Source organism: Branchiostoma lanceolatum, chromosome 1 (assembly GCF_035083965.1).
Source record: "Branchiostoma lanceolatum isolate klBraLanc5 chromosome 1, klBraLanc5.hap2, whole genome shotgun sequence".
NCBI classification, from domain to species: Eukaryota; Metazoa; Chordata; class Leptocardii; order Amphioxiformes; family Branchiostomatidae; genus Branchiostoma; species Branchiostoma lanceolatum.
The window spans coordinates 22,749,199-22,771,141 of record NC_089722.1 but is presented as its reverse complement, the minus strand read 5'-3'; the positions used below and the strand labels follow the sequence as shown (position 1 = coordinate 22,771,141).

Below are 21,943 nucleotides of genomic sequence, written 5' to 3'. Positions count from 1 at the left end.
TCCCAACGCTGCGTTCTTCCTCAGGGATCTTGGATTCCTGAAGGACGTGCCTCAGGACCAACTCCGCAACTTTGTGGATACAGCGGAACTCAATACTCAGCAACAAAAGGTAGCTACGAACTTCTAGCTTTGTGTGCTAGTTAGGCCTTTAGTACGTTAGACAGATTAGATATTGCAGGTTTTGATATTGAAATATTAAAAAGTGTTTTGAATTTCGTTTTTAAAAGAAAAAGCATCGCAACATCTGACGCAGTTTGTCATGCATGGTGTAAATATAAAGTTATATGATATCTACAAAAATAACATTTTTTCTCATGCAACTGCTCTCTTTATTCTATAACTTTCAGGAGCTCAAGTCTTACTTGAGAACGAAGTTTCCTAACCAGGTCCACAGTTACAGGTGCAAAGTCGACAGTGTTACAGAAGCAGAGGTGAGACATCCATCAAGTATCAACCATTTCCAATGGATACGTCGGTGTGTCTTTATAGGTTGCTAAGTGTACCAAAAACCGCTAGGGGGCATTTCTAAAGCAAAGAAGAACTCTTAAACTGAAGATCTTTCTTTCTTTTTTACAGGCTCAATTGTCTGGACTAGGAAAATTTTGCAAACAAGCGGTGAAGTTTCTAAAGACAGTGATTGACAGAAGATATCCCGAGTCTAGAGGGAATCTGTCAATTCGTGACCAAGGTACCACGATTTACAGAAATTTTGCAAGGGATAAGATTAAAAAAAGAAGAAACATCGAGGTCTCGTTTGTGTATATAATTCTAAGTTGACAATTTCATAACCAACACTAGAACAAGCTGCTATGATGTTCAAAGCTACACAACTTCTCCCTGACGTCAAATGCTATCTGTCGCCATAGATGTGTAGCATGTCCAGGACAAGGTTACGTTCTGCTGCAGTACCAAGGCAAGCCACCAGGAGGCCCCAAATCCACTTTTACCCTCGTATCCCCCAAACCTACCCACCTACCAAATATCATTCCATTCCATTCGTAGCTTCTTAATTTATTGCTGCCAATGATGCTGCAAAATAACCACACACAAAAGACAGACCACAAATACACCAAAAACAAGACCTCTGTTTTCACTTAGGTAAAAAAGAACTCGTTAATTGTGTTGGACTGTTGGTGTATTTTTTGCATGTAACATCATGTGTTTGCTAGGCAAATAGTAGTGGGCAACCTCAAGCCAACCGTACACACTCACGCCGTATCTTCAGAAAAGACACTGTAGCCGCATAGTTCCCGTTTAGAACTTAATTCAAGCCCACTTTATTCACGTCTGTTTGCGTTATTTCTACAGCTGCCTTGCCTCACACGACCTTTATGGAGGAGAAAGGTCGTTTCCTGACAGGGCGAGATGCGGAGATGCAGAGGGTCGTGAAGTTTGCCTTGTCTCATTGGACCAGCGAGCCTTATAAGGAAGTCTGTAAGGTGAATGACCTGCCGGACGTTTCCAGTGATGTCCCTGGTGCTGAAGGGCCACCCGTGTGGTTTGGCTCGAGTCTTGAGCCCGAGCCCGTGTCACGTGACCGGACCCTGATGGTGGTACTTGGAGAGTCTGGCACAGGGAAGTCGCTGTTCATGGCGCGATGTGCGATGGAAATAAGGAAAGTCAGTTCTCTTCTTTGGGTGCTTTGCGAGTGGGCAGTTATTAAAGGTTAGCCGGTATCGAAACCTATCCACTTACAATTTCCCCCCGACTTTTCCCCCTTCGTTTCAGTCAAACAAAAAGGTGAACCTTTCTGTGAACCTTTACTAGCAACTTATTTCTAGTGGGAACAATTGATTGGATCTAGTACAAAATGACAGTGTAACTAGTGTTTAATTCCTTACATGATCAACCCTTATAACGTCACATTTCTGCGTTGTTATACATTGATTGTTTCGTTTTAGCCTGTCTCTGACTATTCAAACTATATGTTGATGTTCTGTTGACAGAAAACGAAGAATTTTCTCTACCATTTTGTTGGCTGCTGCCCGGAGTCGCTCGATGTCAACAACATCCTTCTGCGCCTGCGTGGACATATGGAAATCGACCAATGTGAGAGTAGTATCATACTAACTTAAAGTTGTACGCAATCCCATCACCATGTTATCCTACTACCCCATTTTTAGCTCCGTGAAAGCGGAGGTATTGTAATCAGTTTGTGTTTTTTGTTTGTTTGTAGTGGTGTGTGTCTGCGGATACGCAATTGGCATTTGAATGTTAGGTACTTCAGGGACACTGATATCATAACAGAACGTTAGGCCAAAGGTGTTAGAAAGGTTCTAGAAAGGTTGCAAAAAACTGGAGTTTGCTTGAATCCGGAATGTTTTATCCATACTGCTTGTATTTAGGGTGGAAACTATCATTCTCCTACAAAACCGCCTTCTTTAAAGTCTGTTGGTCTCACAAAATCCTGCTCCTTGTCTTATAGGGTAAAATGCTGTACGAAAATGCATGTCTAACACGCATGTCTATTCAGAAACAACTGGCAAACCGATGAAACTGTACATACGCTCTTTTCATCATTCAATAGGTGATATCGCAGGAGAGTTTGGTGACGTCAAACGCGTCACGTTGAAGAGAAAACCGTCCAATTATCTGAACAAATGCCCTCTGAACGAAAACAGACTCGTCATTTTGATCGACGCGATTAACCAGGCAAGTGCCGAAAATAATTTCATCAGGTTGGTAGAACATAAGATATTGGCAATCGATCACCTACGGGGCTGGCTAGAGCTTATCTGGCTGACCGGACCTTCTATGGCTATAGCATGTACGATTTTCACGCCCCGTGTAGATCTGCTTGGAGATTAACAACCTGTTATCTTAAGATTTTTCGAAGAGTATCTATGATATTTTTTGACGACTCTATTGCCGCAGATATCCGACAGCAAGACGCCATGTCACCTCGAATGGCTCCCGCCAGCGTTGCCAAGCAACGTAAGATGTATCGTCAGCACCAGTATGGACCCTGCCACCTTGCGAAAATTGAAAGAACGACAACCACCTCCATGCGAAATGAAGCTGCTCGACCTTGATCAGCAGGCAAGACGCAATATTGCCACCGCATATTTCAAGGAATATAACAAGGTCTATACTTTATCATTTGAAATTTGCTATCGGTAGCATAAGGAGTGACCAAGCAACTACTTGCAAATAGGGGATTCTAATGCTCGCTGGATGTAAACAAACCTTTAGAGATGCAATGGTCCACATAATTTACCTTTTTTACATGCCAACTATAGGCTTTCGGTAGCGTCTGGATGTATTAATGTATGTTTGTGGATTAGCAGCATACTGAACTCAAGAAGCTATAGATGGATGGTCTTAAAAGATGGTAAGGGTTAAGGTCACTTGAAGAAATGATTAGATTTTGGCCCCCCCTGGCAGCTTTTCTTGCTACTGCAGCAGAACGTCCGGTTTTGATATCTCGTGGTCTATCCAAGCTATGGTTAAGATTTTTGGGTGTTAGATATAGGTCTTGCTCTCCTTTTTTCATTTTCAGATCCTAGACGATGAGCAGCTGGATCTCCTGACGTCATCAGCAGGTGCCGGCAATCCCGTCTGGCTGGCCATGGCGTGTGAGGAACTCCGGGTGTTCGGAGACTTCAGCAGGGTAAGACACGTACATCAGTTAAGCACTAAAGGCTAAATGTTATGGTACGCCAAAATAGTTACTCAAGCAAATGTTATGGTACTTTCATGGGCATTGCGCCGATGATCCAACACTGCTGGTTCCCCCATTGGGAGCCTTTCAGCGTAAAGCTAGGTTTCCTCTGGCCCACACCGTTACGCTGTTCAATTACCAGTCTCAAAGCCCTTAGAACTACGGCAACTGGCAACAGCGTCTTTCCAAGGACTGCCAAACTATGGCGCTTTTTCGATGACAACTGTTTCCTTCCCGTATACAGCCTGCAAGCCTCCAAACCCAATGTTCACCGCTATCTCCTAACATAATCAAATTCCATCAACTTAGTTCAATGTCTAGAAGTGCATTATCAGGGACAAAGGCCGATTAGATGTTCTTAAGAAATTTTCTGCTACGATCAGTTGAGCCACAGTGACATCCCTATAAGCGTTCGTATGCTCCATGCTAATGCTAATGTTTTCAAACTGTACTTACCTATCATAAGTTCAATACAAATGCACTTTGTTTTAACATTCCTATATATATTTGTGATGTTTCTCCAGCTTACGGAAAAGATCAAGTGCCTTCCTGCCTCCATGGAGGGGCTGATGCACATCTGTATCACCCGAGTCGTGAAGGAAGACGACACCGGGTGTGTGGAAAAGGTAAAGCACATCTCAGGCTGAAGAATGGATGATTCGTTTAGAGATCTTGTTCCCAGAACAGACCTATCATTATTTTACCAACACCATTGGTCGCCTGAAAGGGCAAAATACGTATTCCATATACTAATTTTTTGTATGATATATGACCTTTCATCCTGTACCAGAAGATGGTGTGACAAACCGGCATACATTTCTGATAATTCTTTTTGAAATCTGTAAGATCTGGAAGTCTGTGCAGTTATAGGAAGCTATATACACTTCAAGACAGGCATAGGGGATGTCGGAATGTATCGGAACGCTAGTGTGAAAGCCCTTAAACGTCAATTTAACCAATCCGCACTATCCACGGCATCCAAACCTTCATTGACTTTTCATCTATTCCCAGATGCTGTGCCTGATAGAGTGTTCACAGCTAGGTCTACAGGAGCCAGAGTTACAGGTGTTGCTAGGCGACCCCGAGACAGCCACGCCCTTACCTGCGCTGACCTGGGGCCAGGTGATGAGGAGTCTGAGACGTTTCCTGAGGAACACAGCCGGGTACCAGAACCTCCCAGTCCTGGGGTTCTTCCACCACTCCGTCAGCAAGGTTCAATGCAAATATTTTCAAACCGTCATCTACTATCATTTATGGTAGTGCGTTGGCCTCGTGGCTAGGGTTGTTCTAGAATCTGACAGGTCTCGAAGTTGTGCCTTTGGGAAAGGCCATAAACACGAATTTCCTCACTTGAATCAAGTGCAAATGAGTACCTGGCTTCGACTAGGGATGTGCCTCGATTGGAAGTTGAATGGGGGTCCCGTGTATGAGCGAGCCACACCTCGAGCACATGAAAGAACCCACCACACTTATCGAAAAGAGTAGGGGTCCATCCCGGTGTGAGTGGATCAAACCTTACAGTCTGGTCCGGGTTGACATCTTGAAAAGGTGATAGTCACCTGTTATGTCAATCCTTCCACAAAACGTGGTAAATCTAAATAAATGAATGAATTACATGTATTTGTCTTTATACAGGTTGTACAGAATAGCCTAATCAGGACCCCAGCAGTTCGACAAAGTTACCACAACGTCCTCGCAGCCTACTACCAGGGTCAATGTGCTGTCCAGCAGTTGGTGGCTAGGAAGCTACCGTACCAGCTGCAGAAGACTGGGATGAGCGGCAAACTGGTGGAGTTTCTACAGAAGGATCCGAGATCGTTATACATGACTGCAGCAGACAGACAGAAGTACATGAATGTAAGCAGTCAGAGGTCATGATAACAACTGCACAGCTTTGGTAGAATTTCTTGATCTCAAAAATGGACTGCAGTGTATTGGTTATGATACACGGATGGTGGTTGGAATATCATTAGTCAACTGTGGCAAGCATTGTCATATTCAGCATAAAGTACGTGATTATTTGTTTGCTCGTATATATATATATATATATATATATATATATATATTAGATATAAAACGTTTTCTGGAAAACTGAAAATCACAGTGTATCATGTTATCTTGTACACTGTGAATGCACAGATTTTCGCGGTGGTTTTATGTTCGCGGTTTTCGCGATGACCTAGCCTCCACACCACGACGTGCTTGCTCTGTCTTCTACCCGCCTATCCCTTTGTTTCAATCGCGAATTTAAAACCACCGCGGACATGCCATTTTCTCTCTTCCGAGAAATTAAATCCCCTGGAACTTAAATGCAGACTTTACAGTAGATCATTTCTTGTGTTGCACATCCAGGGACTGAGATGTTCAAACAAGATTCCCTCCGAGGAGCTGGATCTTAGGACCGCCATCGTCTTGTGCAAAATGTGTGCGACTAGAAACAAGGTCTTCATTCCGTCCAAGGAACTCAACAAGGATGTTTGCGTCATCTGTGGTCTTAAAACGACTACCAAAGCCCTCAACCAACAGGTAAATCTGTGTAGGCCATGTTGATTCGATTATACGCATGACATCATCTGGGAACTGATGCGAGCGTGCGACAAAAAAGTTTGGCAAAAAAAGTTGCCTTCATTATGAAATCTACGTCGTCAGAAAGATTGAACAAATGACTAAACACACAGATTTTGGTATGCCTCTGGCTGATACCTCTCGGTGTTCTCACGATTAGCTTAATACTATACGGCGTCTATTTGTTACCGGGTCCCGGGTTGATTTCAACTCCGAATTGAATAATCGAGGGGCCCGGCCGTGCCCAAAATTAGCCCGGCAGTCGCAGGGTGTCCCACAGGGTCGCGTAGGGGTCACGCCCGAACGTGCCAAAAACAGCCCGTAAACTGCGCGGCGGGGCCCCTTTTCCAATTGTGACATTGTCTGTATCTGTACTCTGGAGGTAAATAGTAGGGACAACCTCAAGCCAACCGTACACACTCACGCCACATCTTCAGAAATGACGCTGGTAGCCGCGTATAGTTCCCGTTTAGAACTTTATTCGAGCCCACACCGACATGTTTTGCCTGTGTGTGGCTTTCTCAAGGATTAAGGATCGAGTGATGAATCTGTATCTGTACTCTGATAACTGGATTCTTACAACATTTTTCGTTCTCTCGCGACAGGTGTATTTCTGTGCCCTCCATGACCCACCAGACACGGAGGGAAAAGACTGGTGTATCTCCTGCCAGACGAGCGGGAAGAAGGCCGTGACGAGCAGCAGGGCCCATCTATGTGTCCAGTGTAGCTCTGACTCTTTGGAAAACACTTGTGCAAGACTTTTGGTGTAGCGATAAAACTTCACTACAGTTTTCTAGAATGAAGTAATGACTATGCTACAACCCAAAATCACATTGATTCTGTGACAGTAGCAGCAGTTTTGTTTTATTAGTCATGTGCAAAACTCTTGGGCAGAACTTATGGAGTAGCGGTAAAACTTTACACAATTTTCTAGCATTAAGTAAATGGCTATGTTATAATCCATGGGCAAAGTAATATTATAGTAGTAGCATGTCTATCACCAATACTTTTTTTATGCGTAAAACTATTGTGTAAAACTTTTGGTGTAGTGGTAAAAATTCGAAAAAGTTTCTAGCATCGAGTAAATTGCTATGTTACAATCTATCGGCACCGTAATATTGTAATAGTAGCATGTCTGTAACCAAGTCGTATTTATTAGACATGTGCATAACTCTTGCGCAAAAATTTTGGAGTAGCGGTAAATCGTCATACAATTTTCAAGCATCAAGTGAATAGCGGCAAAACTTTGAACAAATTTCTAGAATGAAGCGAATCGCTCTGTTACAATCCATCGGCACAGTAATATTGTAATAGTAGCATGTCCATAACCAAGTCATTTTTTATTAGATATGTACAAAACTCTGGTGTAAAACTTTTGGAGTAGCGGTAAAACTTAACTACAGTTTTCTAGAATGAAGCAATGATTATGTTACAATCCAACGACACAGTGATATTGTTGCAGTAGTATATCTATAACCAAGGTATTCATAGATCGATGATTGTAGAAAATATTGGGCAGAACCGTTAGTTGCGGGTATGACCGTATGTCCTTTTCATATAATTTTGTGGTGTTGTGTCCAGATGTTTATTGTATAAGCTAAGCGGAGGAAAGTAAAGTAGATATAAAACACTTAATCCCACAGATAGATTTGACTATATATTTAAATGCAACAGCTCATACAGTGAGCAAAATAGGCAAATATATAAAAGATTGTTTTGTTATTAGAAAAAATAATGATAGTCAAAATTAGCCCAACTTGAATCATGTAAAACCTAAGATAGTCATTTTGCTGTAGTGAATAGTTTTATTCCATACTTATGTCTTGTTCTATGTTTACTGTTGCTGCCATACTTTGTACCTGCTACAATAGTCGCGCAATAAAGTTCTTCTATGAAATACAACATGGTGTATTCCGTATCACCCGAGGTACCGGCCCGACCGCTGGTCGTATCGCCCGACGGTCGTAAGCGCGAGATAACGTTAGATATCAGATAATTATAAAGCGCCCCGGCTATGTGTTTCCGGCTACCCGACCGACCTTAGCAAAAAAACCTGCCTTTTTGGGCCGGCCTCAGTCACGGGAAGGGACATGAAATTGTCGATGTTATATCTAGATCTTAGTGTTGAAATTCAAAACAGACTTCCTGCACATGTATTTCACACACTTGCAATAGTTTATGAAAGAATGTGTGCTTAACATTGTACTTCTTTGTTCAGTCTATCAATATGCTTGTGATTGATGCATTTCAGTCTTACATCACTCAAATGTATTTGTTGGATCACTTAGGCCGAAACCGAAAAAAAGAGAATCCTTACCTACCGACCCTTAACTTTTTTCCGGACTGAAATCGGAAACACAACAGAGATGAGATAAGCGCGCCAGCTGAACGACGTCTGCTTTACAACTGTGGAAACTGTTTCAAACCTTCAAGATGGGGGTGTCGATTTGTTACATTAAATTACATATAAAAACTACTACAGTGTTAAAAAAAAAACAGGTGCATCACCCCACGCATGATAGCAGACGACATACCAAACTACATACGATTGTAGCAAAGGGATTGTGAGTTATAGCTGCGAACGTATACGGACCAACCACAATACTCTTGTAGGGGGTCACTGATCTCATTCGCGTAGTACCTACACCGTCGGAACGAATGAAGGATTGTCATTAGCTGACGGTGGCTGGGTAGATCTTGCCGTCTCTGTTCTATTGCCTCTGCAGAAAACTAAGATGACGACCACAACAAGAAGCGCGATGCAAACAACAATAACAATCAAGGTGACCGTATCGATATCGTTTACGGGCAAGGGGATGTACTCGAGATTTGCCGTCACAATGTTGGAGGGGTCCCCGCAGTTGTCCGCTTCGTCACACATGCGCAAGGCGAAGACGAACGTGACGTTGTCGCCTCGGTCTGGGACGAGGATGACGATGGTCTGCACGCTGCCGGGTTCCGATGGTGACGTCAGGCTTCCCCGCAGCACTTGAGAGTGGTTGACTGAAGCCGAGCCGTGAAAGTCGTCAGCGAGTTGGTCAAAGTCGCGACCGTACCGGATCTCAACATAGTGTGCTGAAAAGAGGATGATAAATACATAGCTCTACATTCCATCAATCAAAGTACCATCGTTTATTCTTTGGTGGTCGGGAGTAGGTACTGAACAGTTGCTAAATTTTCTTGAAAGAAATCGGCCTGTTTCAAACACACCTGGACCTCCCTGATCGAAGTCGTCACCAAGCGCTGTCCACCTCAGCGTAACGGTCGCCTCAGCGTAGGAAACCTCCACCACCGCAAGGTCGTTCACTCGCGACGGTGGCAGCATGTCTCGTGCAGAAACACCACTACACCGATGGGGACCCCTTGTACTTCAAAGACGCCTCCTGTCGTCATCCGCTGGAACTGTTCCAACGGTTCCTGCTGAACGTTGCCCCCGTCGTCTATAAATGAATAACCAAACTATATAATTAAGTATATTGTAAGGCAAAATTGTTCGATATTATTCTTTGTTTATCTTAGTAATACGTCACGTTGTCAACACCTATATCATCTTGTGCTTCTCTAAAATCATTATTGCAATGTCCCTTGTAAAGCGTTGCACACTGACCAATTGCCATCCGTGGTCATTGTTTGATTCTAAATAAACCATATTCCTTACCTGGGTCTAACGGTTGTGCACCACTGCTATGTGCACGGTTGATGATATATGCGGCATTCCCCTGGGTGTTGTCGACCTTGACTGAGACGCCGTAACGACCATTCGCAGAGACGTTGAAGAAGTATCGGGAGTAGACACCATCATTCTTTATTATGTCAGCGCCTGAAAATAAAAGTGACCATAACAGTATTACTAACATTTAAGCCATAGCGTCAATGTAACACAAAGCTGGTGGGTTTGGCCCATCAATAGCTATAGGAAGACTACATTGCTGGTCTCATTATATCGTTTTTCATGACAAATGTATTCTATCATCTTGGAAAAGTAGACGTTTGTGTTACCTGCTTAGAGTTTAACACATGTAGATTTAGTGAAACATCGTGACTAATCAATCATTTTTTCCAGGCTCCTGACCTATCTGCCGACAAGAGACCTTCATCACGAGCATGTTGGTATCTTAACTTTACGTTGATCAATCCCCAGTTGCTCAATTTATATTTGGTGTATCAGCTCAATACTAATAGATTTCTGTTTATCTGCACATATGATGTGATATCCCTGTCCAATCACTGTGTACTCTGTTGGCCTTGATATCATATATTCACTTATATAAGTTTTCAACCTTTTTCATTCATTCAAGCAGATGTTCTGCACCTTTATGTCTAGATTTTGTCTCTTCCACCGTATCACGCAGTATCAGCTTATTATCTTCAATACATGCTGCGTGACGTCCAAGAACATCTCTGAAGTTTGTCTATCAGATGAATTCTTAAGCCCCTGCCACACGTATGCGCGCAAAGACAAATTGCTGACTGGAGGGTCTATGCCGAGAGCAGACCAGCCTGGCGAGCTCTATGCACGTCTGTAGCCGCCATGCATCAGACACTGATGCCTGCGAATGATTGATTGACACGTATGCGTATAGACAAGTCCAGATGAGTCGCGTATTAACATGTTTTGGGTTTAGTTTAAAGGAGTCCTAAAGTCCAGAAGGCGGTGTTATTGTCCACTAGACTATGTATCAATTAATACATAATCGACCGACTTTTTAGAGAATTCTGCTTGTGGTTAATTTCACATGGTGTGTTTTTTTAAAACAATATGATACTCATTAAACCCGTGCAGACCCTACCCATGTATTCCCTATGCGTAAACATACATCATCAATCGTGGATATTTTTGGCATAAATGTGGGTGGTTAAGCACAATGAGAAGGCCAATTGTAAATAAGATATAAAAGAACACATAGCAAGACGAGTTTTTTTCAACCCCCATGACATTCTTTTCAAAATCTAACTTTTGTCAGGCCTTGTCAGGCACACTGTATATTAGGCCATAGGCTGAGGTTGTTTAATTTAATTAATCAGAAAATAGAGGGTCACATGGGGAATTCGGTAGAATACTGAATGCATTTTAACGCGCACGGTACTAGTGGTATTTATTTACCCATTTTTACTTCCTAAAATTATCATCTATTGGAAAATAACTCCCCCCTCTGGATCTTAGGACTCCTTTAAGTTTACAGCCGAATAAGTGATTTCGTAAAAACGTTGACGTGAATGCCAGCGAGGCACGAACTTTACTGTATGGCAGTATAATAAGTGGGCTTTCAGATGGTAGGAATGAGATTGTGAAGTTTTCCCATTCGGCGTATAAATGCGCGTGACCTTTGCAGCTGCCTGCCGAGGTGAGTCGGCTTCACTTCCGCATGACCCCGCATGACCCCATATCAAAGTGGCCGTCAAATTGTTAAAAAACCATAACTTTTCTTTGGTTTTCACTTATTTTGTAGATCGTACCCTCGACTTCAACATATTCGTTTTTCGTGATTTTGTAGGGGACCCTACTATGATTTTATCCACGTCGATGTGGGTCACTTTGGGGCCCTTAACTATGGAAACCCCCATAGGCCGAAAACTGTGTTCTGCTACCATAACGGCGGCATATACATTGGGAGGGGGGGGGGGGAGTTGTGTAGCCGAGGGAGTTGTGTAGCCGAGGGGCGCGCCTTTAGATAACGGCGCGCCCCTCCACTACACAACTCCCCCCTCCCAATGTATATGCCGCCGTTATAGGAAGCCTGCACAGGAGGCTAGTTGTTTTCATCCTTTGATTGGACATAGTACTAGCGTACCAGGCAATATTTCTGTATCATCAAACAACAATGTCTTTCTCTGACTTATGTATTGTGCGTCATACTACACATGAAGGCGTTCGTCCTGAATCCAATTTTACTGCTACCATTAGCGGTTCCCTTCCTTTGAGTGAACGTGCTCAGGTACCAGGCAATATTTCTATGCGATTAAACAACAATGTATTCATCCAAGTGCAAATTATCAAGGTGGAGTGTGTTATGCGTGTTTATCGTGGTCCTTTGTGGTTTTCATGGAAAACGTTTACCTTCACCTTTGTGTTTGTTTGTGTGTGTGTGTGTGTGTCTGTCTGTGTGTGTGTCTGTCTGTATGTGTGCGTGTGTGTGTGTGTGTGTGTGTGTGTGTGTGTGTGTGTGGTGTGTGTGTGTGTGTGTGTGTGTGTGTGTGTGTGTGTGTGTGTGTGTGTGTGTATGTGTGTGTGTGTGTGTGTGTGTGTGTGGTGTGTGTGTGTGTGTGTGGTGTGTATGTGTGTGTGTGAACACGATAAGTAGAAAATGCCTGGATGGCCTGGTGTGTACAGCATTCATATGCGCCCTTCTGCAACAGCGAGCCTCCCTAGGGCCACAGCACATTAAAAAGATATTACCCCTAACCATGTATTGTTTGTTTTCTTGATATGCTTTTATTTTTCACAAAAATTGGAAATGGGACCAAAGCATGAGCTACTGTAAATGCATTTAAGTTCGCGTGGTTTTTATTTCGCGAAGGCGAAAATGGAGTGTTTGCGGTAGGTGTGTGGTTTTAAGTTCGCGGTAGCGCTACAGTCACATACTGCTACAAATTGGACAAAAATGCTTGCTGTGGCTTTAAGTTCGCGGTGAAACAGTCGCCGCGAACATGAAGCCATCACGAACATTTCTGAATTTACAGTATTTTCCTGCTGTTCGGCACCAACAGCAGGAGGGATAATGCGACTTTGACCATTTTCAGCCGAAAAACTCGACTGCCTCGGAATCAATAAATTCGGTCAAAGGTCGTTTATGATGCGACAGCATACTAACTAATCTAACTGCGCAAAACATGACTTAAAAGAATAACAATATTTCAATTAAAAAAGGATTTAAGAATTACTTTATCCTCATCTTCTTCAAAACCTTGTAAAAGCTGGTGTGTTACGCCTCATGGCGGTCATATAGATACAGAAATAGGTGACCGAGAAACACGAAGGTTTTACGGGTCAAAGGTTGTGGTGATGATATGCTACCTGTCAAACTACATCAGCCAAGTCATTTTTCATCGCCAAATTACTTGCCATAGCCACATCGACTGCGACATCGGCTGCAAGAGGAGGGGTCAGCCGAGGCGAAGGATACTTTCCAGGAAAGAGAAGATAAATAGTTACCTCTACCAGGCCCCGCGGCAAGACTGAAAAAATAGTAGAAATTGACCTAATAGAGGGAATAGTATGCCAAGGGAGTTGGCTACGGAGAGACGGTCCAATATGCCATCCACGGCAAACTGTACCCCTATAGCAGACTAACTCCTCTTTCACGTTTTTCTGTCTATTTGTCCAGTTTCTACTATTTCCAGCCGCCTCTCCTAGTAGAGGCTAGATAAATAGCAGCTGAAAATGGTAGTTCTTACAATCAACGGACTTAAGACCTTATTATCTCCATGAAAAAAGGCTTTTTCATGGAGTACTGTTTTGCTTGCGTTTGGTGTTTGTGTGTATGTTTGTGTCACCGGTCGCTTAAAGTCACCATAACTGTAAAACCTGTACATGGATTGAAATGATTTTTGGTATGTGGGTGGGTGTTAGGTGGAGGAAGGTCAAGGTCGATTTTGGGCCTCCTAGCATGTGTGACTGGAACTGCAATGGCGTATTTGATAAAATCTTAAATGTAGAAGAACTGAAGAGTGGATGGACAGATCGTCATGTTCTTTGGTACACAGGTAGGTTAGACCAAGTTGTACACACTTAAGTGCAAACTATGCAGATGAGACCGAATTTGCATAAGTAAGGAGGTAAATCGTTTGCATGGGTGTCGTCGTATGCTTAAAGTCAGCATAACTGTAGAACGTGTAGATGGATTGTAGTGATATTTGGTATGTGGGTATGCGCTGGGAGGAGAATGGTCAAGGTCGATTTTGGGCCCCCTGGTTTGTGTCCCTGGAACTGCAATGGCCTATTTGTAAAAATGTTCTAAAGGGGTTTAACTGAAGAGAGGAACAACAGATTTTCATGTTATTTGGTACGTTGGTAGGTTGGATGGAGATGTACACACTAAAGTTCAAATCATGCGAAGTTATTGTGTTTGTGTGTGTGTGCGCGTGTGTGTAAGTTTGTGTCACCGTGTTTGTATGTATGTGTCACCGGAAGCTTAAAATCAGCATAACTGAAGAACGTGTGGATGGATTGAAATGATATTTGGTATGTGGGTAGGTGCTGGGAGGAGAAAGGTCAAGGTCGATTTTGGGCCCCCTGGTATGTGTCACTGGAACTGCAATGGCGTGTTTGTAAATATTTTCAAAGGAGAATAACTGAAGAAAGGAGCGACAGATTTTCATGTTATTTACTTGGCAGGTAGCTTAGAGAGGGATGTATACAATGAAGTGCAAATTATGCAAATTGGACTTAATTTGCCTAAGTAATGGGAAAATCTATATCTGCAGTGTTGGCCATTGTGGCACTTCTAACAGCTGTTGATAGCGAAAGTGGGTCACTGTGGAACCTGAGCCCCTGACAGCTGCAGGTGGCCGGGGGTCATACCATTGAGCGATATAGAATGGGGGGAACTGGTTTAATACAAAAAAAGTTTCATGGAGATTTTGGGTCCTAAGACTCTTGTTGGACATGTTTGAGGGAGGAGACCTATGTTTTTACAGTACTAGAGTCATTACTCTTCTAACGCTTTGAGAAGAAGTAGAATTCCGGCGAAGGCCGTTGACAGTATAAGGCCGGTTTGAGCGTTTGGTTAGATATGCCAATAAGCAAAATTCCACAAGTCTGCACCAGAAAAATAATGAAACTGTAAGTGTGCTTATAGCAGTTGAAGTTCCCCTTGTGTACTAAGATGGGTGTTGTGTGTATGAGTATCAGCAGAGGTTGTGAATAATTGGGAGATTGCTTTATGTATAAAATTTGGGTTATGCTCATTTTGATATATGATATATTTTGTACGTTTGTATGTCAGGTTGATTTATGCTAGTATTGTAACAGTAGATGTTAGTACGCTTAGTGTGTGTGTGTGTGTGTGTGTGTGTGTGTTGCCCTCCCTTTCACATTGTGTATGACGTGCACGTGCTGTGGCCTTGAGGGGGCTCGCCGTTTCCAAGTGCCAAAATAAATTATTCCAGCCGGCAATGTAAACATCTTCATGTATTCAACAACCTTGTATAAACATAGGGACTGATACATTTTGGGCCACATGTCCAGCACATTTTAGCTTGTCCACACACGATAACCGAAAAATAGATACAATCCGAAAATTTTCCCCAACATTTTCCTACACTAAAATTATCCCATATAACCACTAAAGGCCACATTAAACACACGTCCACTCTTCCCTTATGATATACACTAGGTTGGATACATTGTTGTTTAGTCGCACAGAAAGATGGCCTGATACGCTACCATAGAGTCTCCTTGGTTACTACGCCCAGTCAAAGGAGGAAAACCACTAATGCTAGCAGTAAAAATGGGCGTAGGTCTCCAGGACAATAGGCACTAGGATAAATACATTGTTGTTTAGTCGCACAGAAATATTGCCTGACACTGTGTGCCTAATACGTTACTACGTCCAGTCAAAAGATGAAATTATGGCACACCACTTATGGATTTTCTTCAATAAACTCAATGACGCATTGAGTTTATTGAAGAAAATCCATAAGTGGTGTGCCATAATGGAAACAGGGAATGGCAGTTCAGAAAGAAACATGGGATTACTGTAAAAGCGAACGTATTCGCAGGGATTTAATTTCGCGGAAGACAGATAATGGAGTGTTCGCGGAGGCTGTAAGTTCGCGGTTGAAACAAGCAGGCAGGTAGGCGGACAGAAGACAGATCAAAATGTTTTGTAGTAAAAAGTTCACCGCAAAAACCGCGAACATAAAACCACTGCGAACATTTTTCATTTTGCAGTAGGCGCCATGGTCCCGTCTCATGACTTATCATGAAATATTTTGTACTTGAAAATCGTTGAAAATGTATTAGGGCAAACGATATATAGTTCCAATCTACTAACGTACCATACCGCCTGCTGAAACTGTGTGTTATACCTGGACGAATTTCTTATCTTGGAAAAAGAATCCGTTTGACTACATCCCTCACAACAATTTGATTGATGATGCTGATTCCTTCTACACTTCATTGATTTTGTATGGGCAGCGCATTAGTCCACTATTTGAGAAAATAAAATGTTGCGGGAGCGATTTTGGAAAATTCACCGTCACATTGTTGTGAGCGACCTCCGACTGACTTTGTGGATCCCCAATAGGATACCAAGTTCCAACTTCGGCGAAAATTGAGCGTCTTTTCCACCTAGAAATCTACCCTAGTACATTGGACGGGATCGGTTAACATTCAGCGTACATTTCAAATAGACTTTTAACCCGTTCGTGTGTGTACAAGATTGGATCGTGTACTTATTCAACCTTGAGAAGACTCCACGACACGGCGACGATGGACAAGCTGTTGTTGTGTACAGGTGAGAATGCATCTGGTAGGCTGACGCTTTATAAATGTTCTTCAACATCTTGCAACATAATATGATAATTCGTTCCCAAAAAGTATTTTCCCGTTCCCAAGAGGCTGTAGTGCAAGCTCAATATTTGTACACCTCACCACTGACACATTCGATGCCAGACGCAGAAAATTATGCTTTTCCATCATCAACAGACTATACAACACCAATAACAGTATAATACAGGGTCTTCTGTGGTCAGATTGTCAGTACAGAAATTATTTGTTTATAATCGGTATGAATTGTTGTATGTATAGTTAACTTGTGTTTTCACGTTTGTACGGCTGTTTCTATGGGTGACATACCCGAAATACATTAAAGAAAGTCAGCTCAGTTGGGAGATATTGACCTGGCACTGCCTGATGATAATACATGATAAAAGAGACAAAAATATATTTCTATACATCTACAAAGGCTGAGAGAAATACTCTCCAAGCAGAGCTAGGGTTTCGGCTGTTTTTTAACGCGTTTTTAGGCGTTTTTGTCATGCCTTCTACTTTGTCATCGTTTTTGTTGTGTCGCAAACCCAACCGACACAACAAAAACGATGACAAAGTAGAAGGCATGACAAAAACGCCTAAAAACACGTTAAAAAACAGCCGAAACCCTAGCTCTGCTTGGAGAGTAGAGAGAAAGTCCTGATAGGAGTGATAGATTCTGCCGCTCTTACAGGTAATGGGAGGGAATTCCATAGTCCTGCACTAGAAAAGTAGTGATCTCTTCTTATACTGTATGTGTGCTTTTAGCAGTTGAAGTCCCCCTTGTGTACTAAGACGTGTGATACTACAAGCGTGTTTTTAGCAGTCCTTGGTCAAATGATTGTGTAACGCTTTCAGTAAAATTTCACGAAAGCCTTTTGTGTAGTGACTAAAGGCCCCCTCTCATTGGGCTCCTGCACTGCGGCGGCACTGCCACGGCAGATTTTTACGGCACCGTCGCGTTTCTTTCACCAATTCTCATTTGCACTCTCACTGACGTGCGGCGCATTTGCGTTTGAAGCCTAGATGAGCAAGTTATTGAATGAACTTTATTGTTCGACAATCGTATATGGTACAATATATGGCACTAAATCAACAATACTGCAAGGCTAACCTATCCTACAATTATAAGTACAAAATATTATCGATAACAGTGTATTAATTACAATAAAGCCATGTATGGATTATTTTTTCCCTCGCTTTTAGGATTAAGTATAATGAAATTGACCTATGTAGGTGGTATAAGAGTTGGACATGACAACAATGTACCAGATATGGTGAAGTTAGTCTTAGTAGATCTTAGTAGTAATACTTTGCAGCGCATCTCTCTCTTTGCCATAAGTGGGACAGGCCATGGCCATCACAAATTGCAATTTATCTTCAATATTTTCGTTACATGTGGGACACAATCTGTGAGTGCCTGGTGTGTTGTGGTGTCGATCCTTTTCAACTTCTAGACAACGTGCGCTGATTCTCAGTGTAGTTACTTCTTACAAACGGTTTATTAAGGCCCCCTCTCATTGGGCTCCGGCACTGTGGCGGCACTGCCACGGCAGATTTTTACGGCACCGTCGCGTTTCTTTCACCAATTCTCATTTGCACTCTCACTGACGTGCGGCGCATTTGCGTTTGAAGCCTAGATGAGCAAGTTATTGAATGAACTTTATTGTTCGACAATCGTATATGGTACAATATATGGCACTAAATCAACAATACTGCAAGGCTAACCTATCCTACAATTATAAGTACAAAACATTATCGGTAGCAGTGTATGAATTACAATAAAGCCATGTATGGATTATTTTCCCCCTCGCTTTTAGGATGAAATTGACCTATGTAGGTGGTATAAGAGTTGGACATGACAACAATACATAGTTCTGTGTACCAGATATGGTGAAGTTAGTCTTAGTAGTAATACTTTGCAGCGCATCTCTCTCTTTGCCATAAGTGGGACAGGCCATGGCCATCACAAATTAATTGAAATTTATCTTCAATATTTTCGTTACATGTGGGACACAATCTGTGAGTGCCTGGTGTGTTAACGTTGTGGTGACGATCCTTTTCAACTTCTAGACATCGTGCGCTGATTCTCAGTGTATAGTTACTTCTTAGAAATGGTTTATTATGAATTGATGTGATAAAGTCTTCCCTGCTAAAGTGATTTTTGATTTTATAAAATGTGTGGAGTTTACTGATATTTCTAAGTGGTTCCCTCCAGCCAGGGAGAAACGTGAGTTTCACACTTTCTTTAAATGTATATCCAAAACGGTTGGTATTGACAGTCATTTTCTTCTTCGAATGATGAAGTGTCGTATGTTTTTTAAATAATCCTGTTAGTAGGTAAATTATCTAATCTTGGCGACAGTATGTAATCAACTGTCTTTGACTATCAACGATCAATAGAAATTCCTCCAATTCACCCCTTACGGCTAAACATTGAGTAGAATTTGCGATAGTGTCTGTCTGGTATATCAAGTTCAGTTTATCACTGTACTGTATTTCTTGAATGGCGGGGCGAGTGCATGTAGACGAGTGGTCTGATTCCTTTCATGAGCGACTAGTCTACCAACTTCCGTACTGGAATAAATGTACAATGATCTAATTTTAAGTGTGATAAAACAATATCCCAATGTGAATATCAGAAGTTCTACAGCTACAATCATCAACCTCACTACAATGTAGTAAAATAGGTTAAACAGATCAATAGCTAGGGAAATGAACCGATTGCATTTTGATGGTAGTGATTACAATTAATCAGAAATCGCAGTGCTAGCTGTTAATGGCTCAAAATACAAGGCAAAATCAATAAAAAAATGCATCAAAAACTGATTTCAAATGATAAAAGGATTTTCACTTATGACACTTGGTGCAACAAAGGTAACATGCTATAGAATATACGTATAACCTTGAAACTGACATATCACTTTTTATACAATAGCGCGCGCGGTGAGCTCCCGGCAAGCTCCCGGCGAGCGCGCGGCACTTTGCCACTTGCGTTTTTTTTCAAAATTTGAAAAAAATCGCCATTTCAACCGGCACGCCGGCGGTGTGGACCGGCACTGGTACGGCACTGAGACGTCACTAGGACGGTACGCCGAGGTCTGTGCACGGCACTGCGGCGGTAGCCATTTCCAAGCTACCGCACGCTACCGCCACAGTACCGAAGCCCAATGAGAGGGGGCCTTAATGAATTGATGTGATAAAGTCTTCCCTGCTAAAGTAATTTTTGATTTTATAAAATGTGTGGAGTTTACTCATATTTCTAAGTGGTTCCCTCCAGCCAGGGAGAAACGTAAGTTTCACACTTTCTTTAAATGTATATCCAAAACGGTTGGTATTGACAGTCATTTTCTTCTTCGAACGATGAAGTGTCGTATGTTTTTTAAATAATCCTGCCAGTAGGTAAATTATTTAATCTTGGCGAGAGTACCTAATCAACTGTGTTTGACTATCAACGATCAATAGGAATTCCTCCAATTCACCTCTTACGGCGAAACATTGAGCAGAATTTGCGATACAGTGTCTGACTAGTATATCAAGTTCAGTTTATCACTGTACTGTTTCTTGAATGGCACAAGAGCGGGGCGAGTGCATGTAGACGAGTGGTCTGATTCCTTTCCTGAGCGACTAGTCTATCAACCTCCGTACTGGAATAAATGTACAATGATCTAATTTCAAGTGGGATAAAACAATATCCCAATGAAAATATCAGACGTTCTACAGATATAATCATCAACCTCACTACAATGTAGTAAAATAGGTTGAACCAAACTCTTAAACAGATCAATAGCTAGGGAAATGAACCGATTGCATTTTGATGGTAGTGATTTCAATTAATCAGAAATCGCAGTGCTAGCTGTTAATGGATCAAAATACAATGAAAAATCAATTAAAAAATGCATCAAAAACTGATTTCAAATGATAAAAGGATTTTCACTTATAACACTAGGTGCAACAAAGGTAACATGTTATAGAATATACGTATAACCTTGAAACTGACATATCACTTTTTAAACAATAGCGCGCGCGGTGAGCTCCCGGCAAGCTCCCGGCGAGCGCGCGGCACTTTGCCACTTGCGTTTTTTTTCAAAATTTGAAAAAAAGGCCATTTCAACCGGCACGCCGGCGGTGTGGACACCGGCACTGGTACGGCACTGAGACGTCACTAGGACGGTACGCCGAGGTCTGTGCACGGCACTGCGGCGGTAGCCATCTCCAAGCTACCGCACGCTACCGCCACAGTACCGCAGCCCAATGAGAGGGGGCCTTAACTATAGATACGTCAGAGAAATACATTGTTGTTTGATCACACATGAATACTGCCTGCAGAAAGACTTCTAACTCATTTATGTGTACAAGATTGGATCGTGTACATATTCAACATGCGAGGAATCCCGAACATGAGGGGGACTGACAGACTGTTACTCTTTACAGGTAAGAATTCATCTGATAGAGCCCTGTCACACTTGTGCGTATATTCAAGTGCGCATGATTTGTGCATTAACATCTTTTTTTGGTTTCAGTAAGGTTTGTGGGGAAAAAGTTGTTTTCTACTTTGACCCACCGTTGTGCGGCCTAGCGGTCGAGCCTAAAGCCCCTGTCACACTTGTGCGTATATATAAGCCCGCTTGGGTTGCATATCAACATGTTTTTGGTTTAGGTTAAGTTTGTAGCCGAAGAAGTAATTTCTTTGCTTTGATAACCAGACTACACAACGATGGGTCAAAGTAGAAAACAACTTCCTCCCCGCAAAATTAATTAAACCAAGAAATGTTACTGCGGAACTCATGCGCACTTAAATATATACGCACAAGTATGACAGGGCCCTAAGAAATCACTTATACAGCTGCAAAATTAACCTGAACCCAAAACATGTTAATACGCAACTCATGCGGACTTGTCTATACGCATACGTGTGACAGGGGCTTTAGAAGACTTCAGACATGTTCTTGGATGTCGTGCAGCATGTATTCGATATATCAACCTGGTACTGCATTATACGGTGGAAGAAACAATGCTTGGACATAAAGGCGGAGACAATCTGTTTTGTATGGTGCATTTAAAGTGTTCAAATTTATCTATATTCTATATGAATGAATGAATGAATTGTTCTTTATTAACGTGTCTTGCGCTTTGTGCGCCCGTTCTTTGTAGGCTATTAGACATCAAAATTATACATGATACATAGAGAAAGGTGACAGAGGAAAAGAATAACAAAAGCAGCAAATAGTTAACAGAAGAATAAG

At 42.2% G+C, this 21,943-nt stretch overlaps 2 protein-coding genes and 1 pseudogene across 2 annotated transcripts; 2 read left to right on the top strand and 1 right to left on the bottom strand.

Annotated features, from left to right (window-relative positions):
* LOC136447842 (zonadhesin-like) overlaps positions 1 to 1,670 on the top strand; it is an 11,331-nt pseudogene extending 9,661 nt beyond the window's left edge.
* A 1,207-nt stretch (positions 1,671 to 2,877) lies between these two features.
* LOC136447777 (TPR repeat-containing protein DDB_G0287407-like) lies at positions 2,878 to 6,996 on the top strand. Its single transcript, XM_066446862.1, has 7 exons — positions 2,878 to 3,084; positions 3,500 to 3,610; positions 4,186 to 4,287; positions 4,673 to 4,873; positions 5,297 to 5,518; positions 6,014 to 6,187; positions 6,832 to 6,996. Exons 1-7 carry the CDS (start codon positions 2,959 to 2,961, stop codon positions 6,994 to 6,996), a joined length of 1,101 nt encoding a protein of 366 aa, XP_066302959.1. The 5' UTR covers positions 2,878 to 2,958.
* Positions 6,997 to 8,867: 1,871 nt separating this feature from the next.
* On the bottom strand, positions 8,868 to 9,662 carry LOC136447679 (calcium-activated chloride channel regulator 2-like). The gene is made up of 2 exons (XM_066446755.1): positions 9,437 to 9,662; positions 8,868 to 9,301 (listed from the first exon to the last, which is right to left on the bottom strand). The coding sequence occupies exons 1-2, from the start codon at positions 9,549 to 9,551 to the stop codon at positions 8,868 to 8,870; spliced, it is 549 nt and encodes a 182-aa protein (XP_066302852.1). The 5' UTR covers positions 9,552 to 9,662.
* Between the last annotated feature and the right edge of the window lie 12,281 nt (positions 9,663 to 21,943).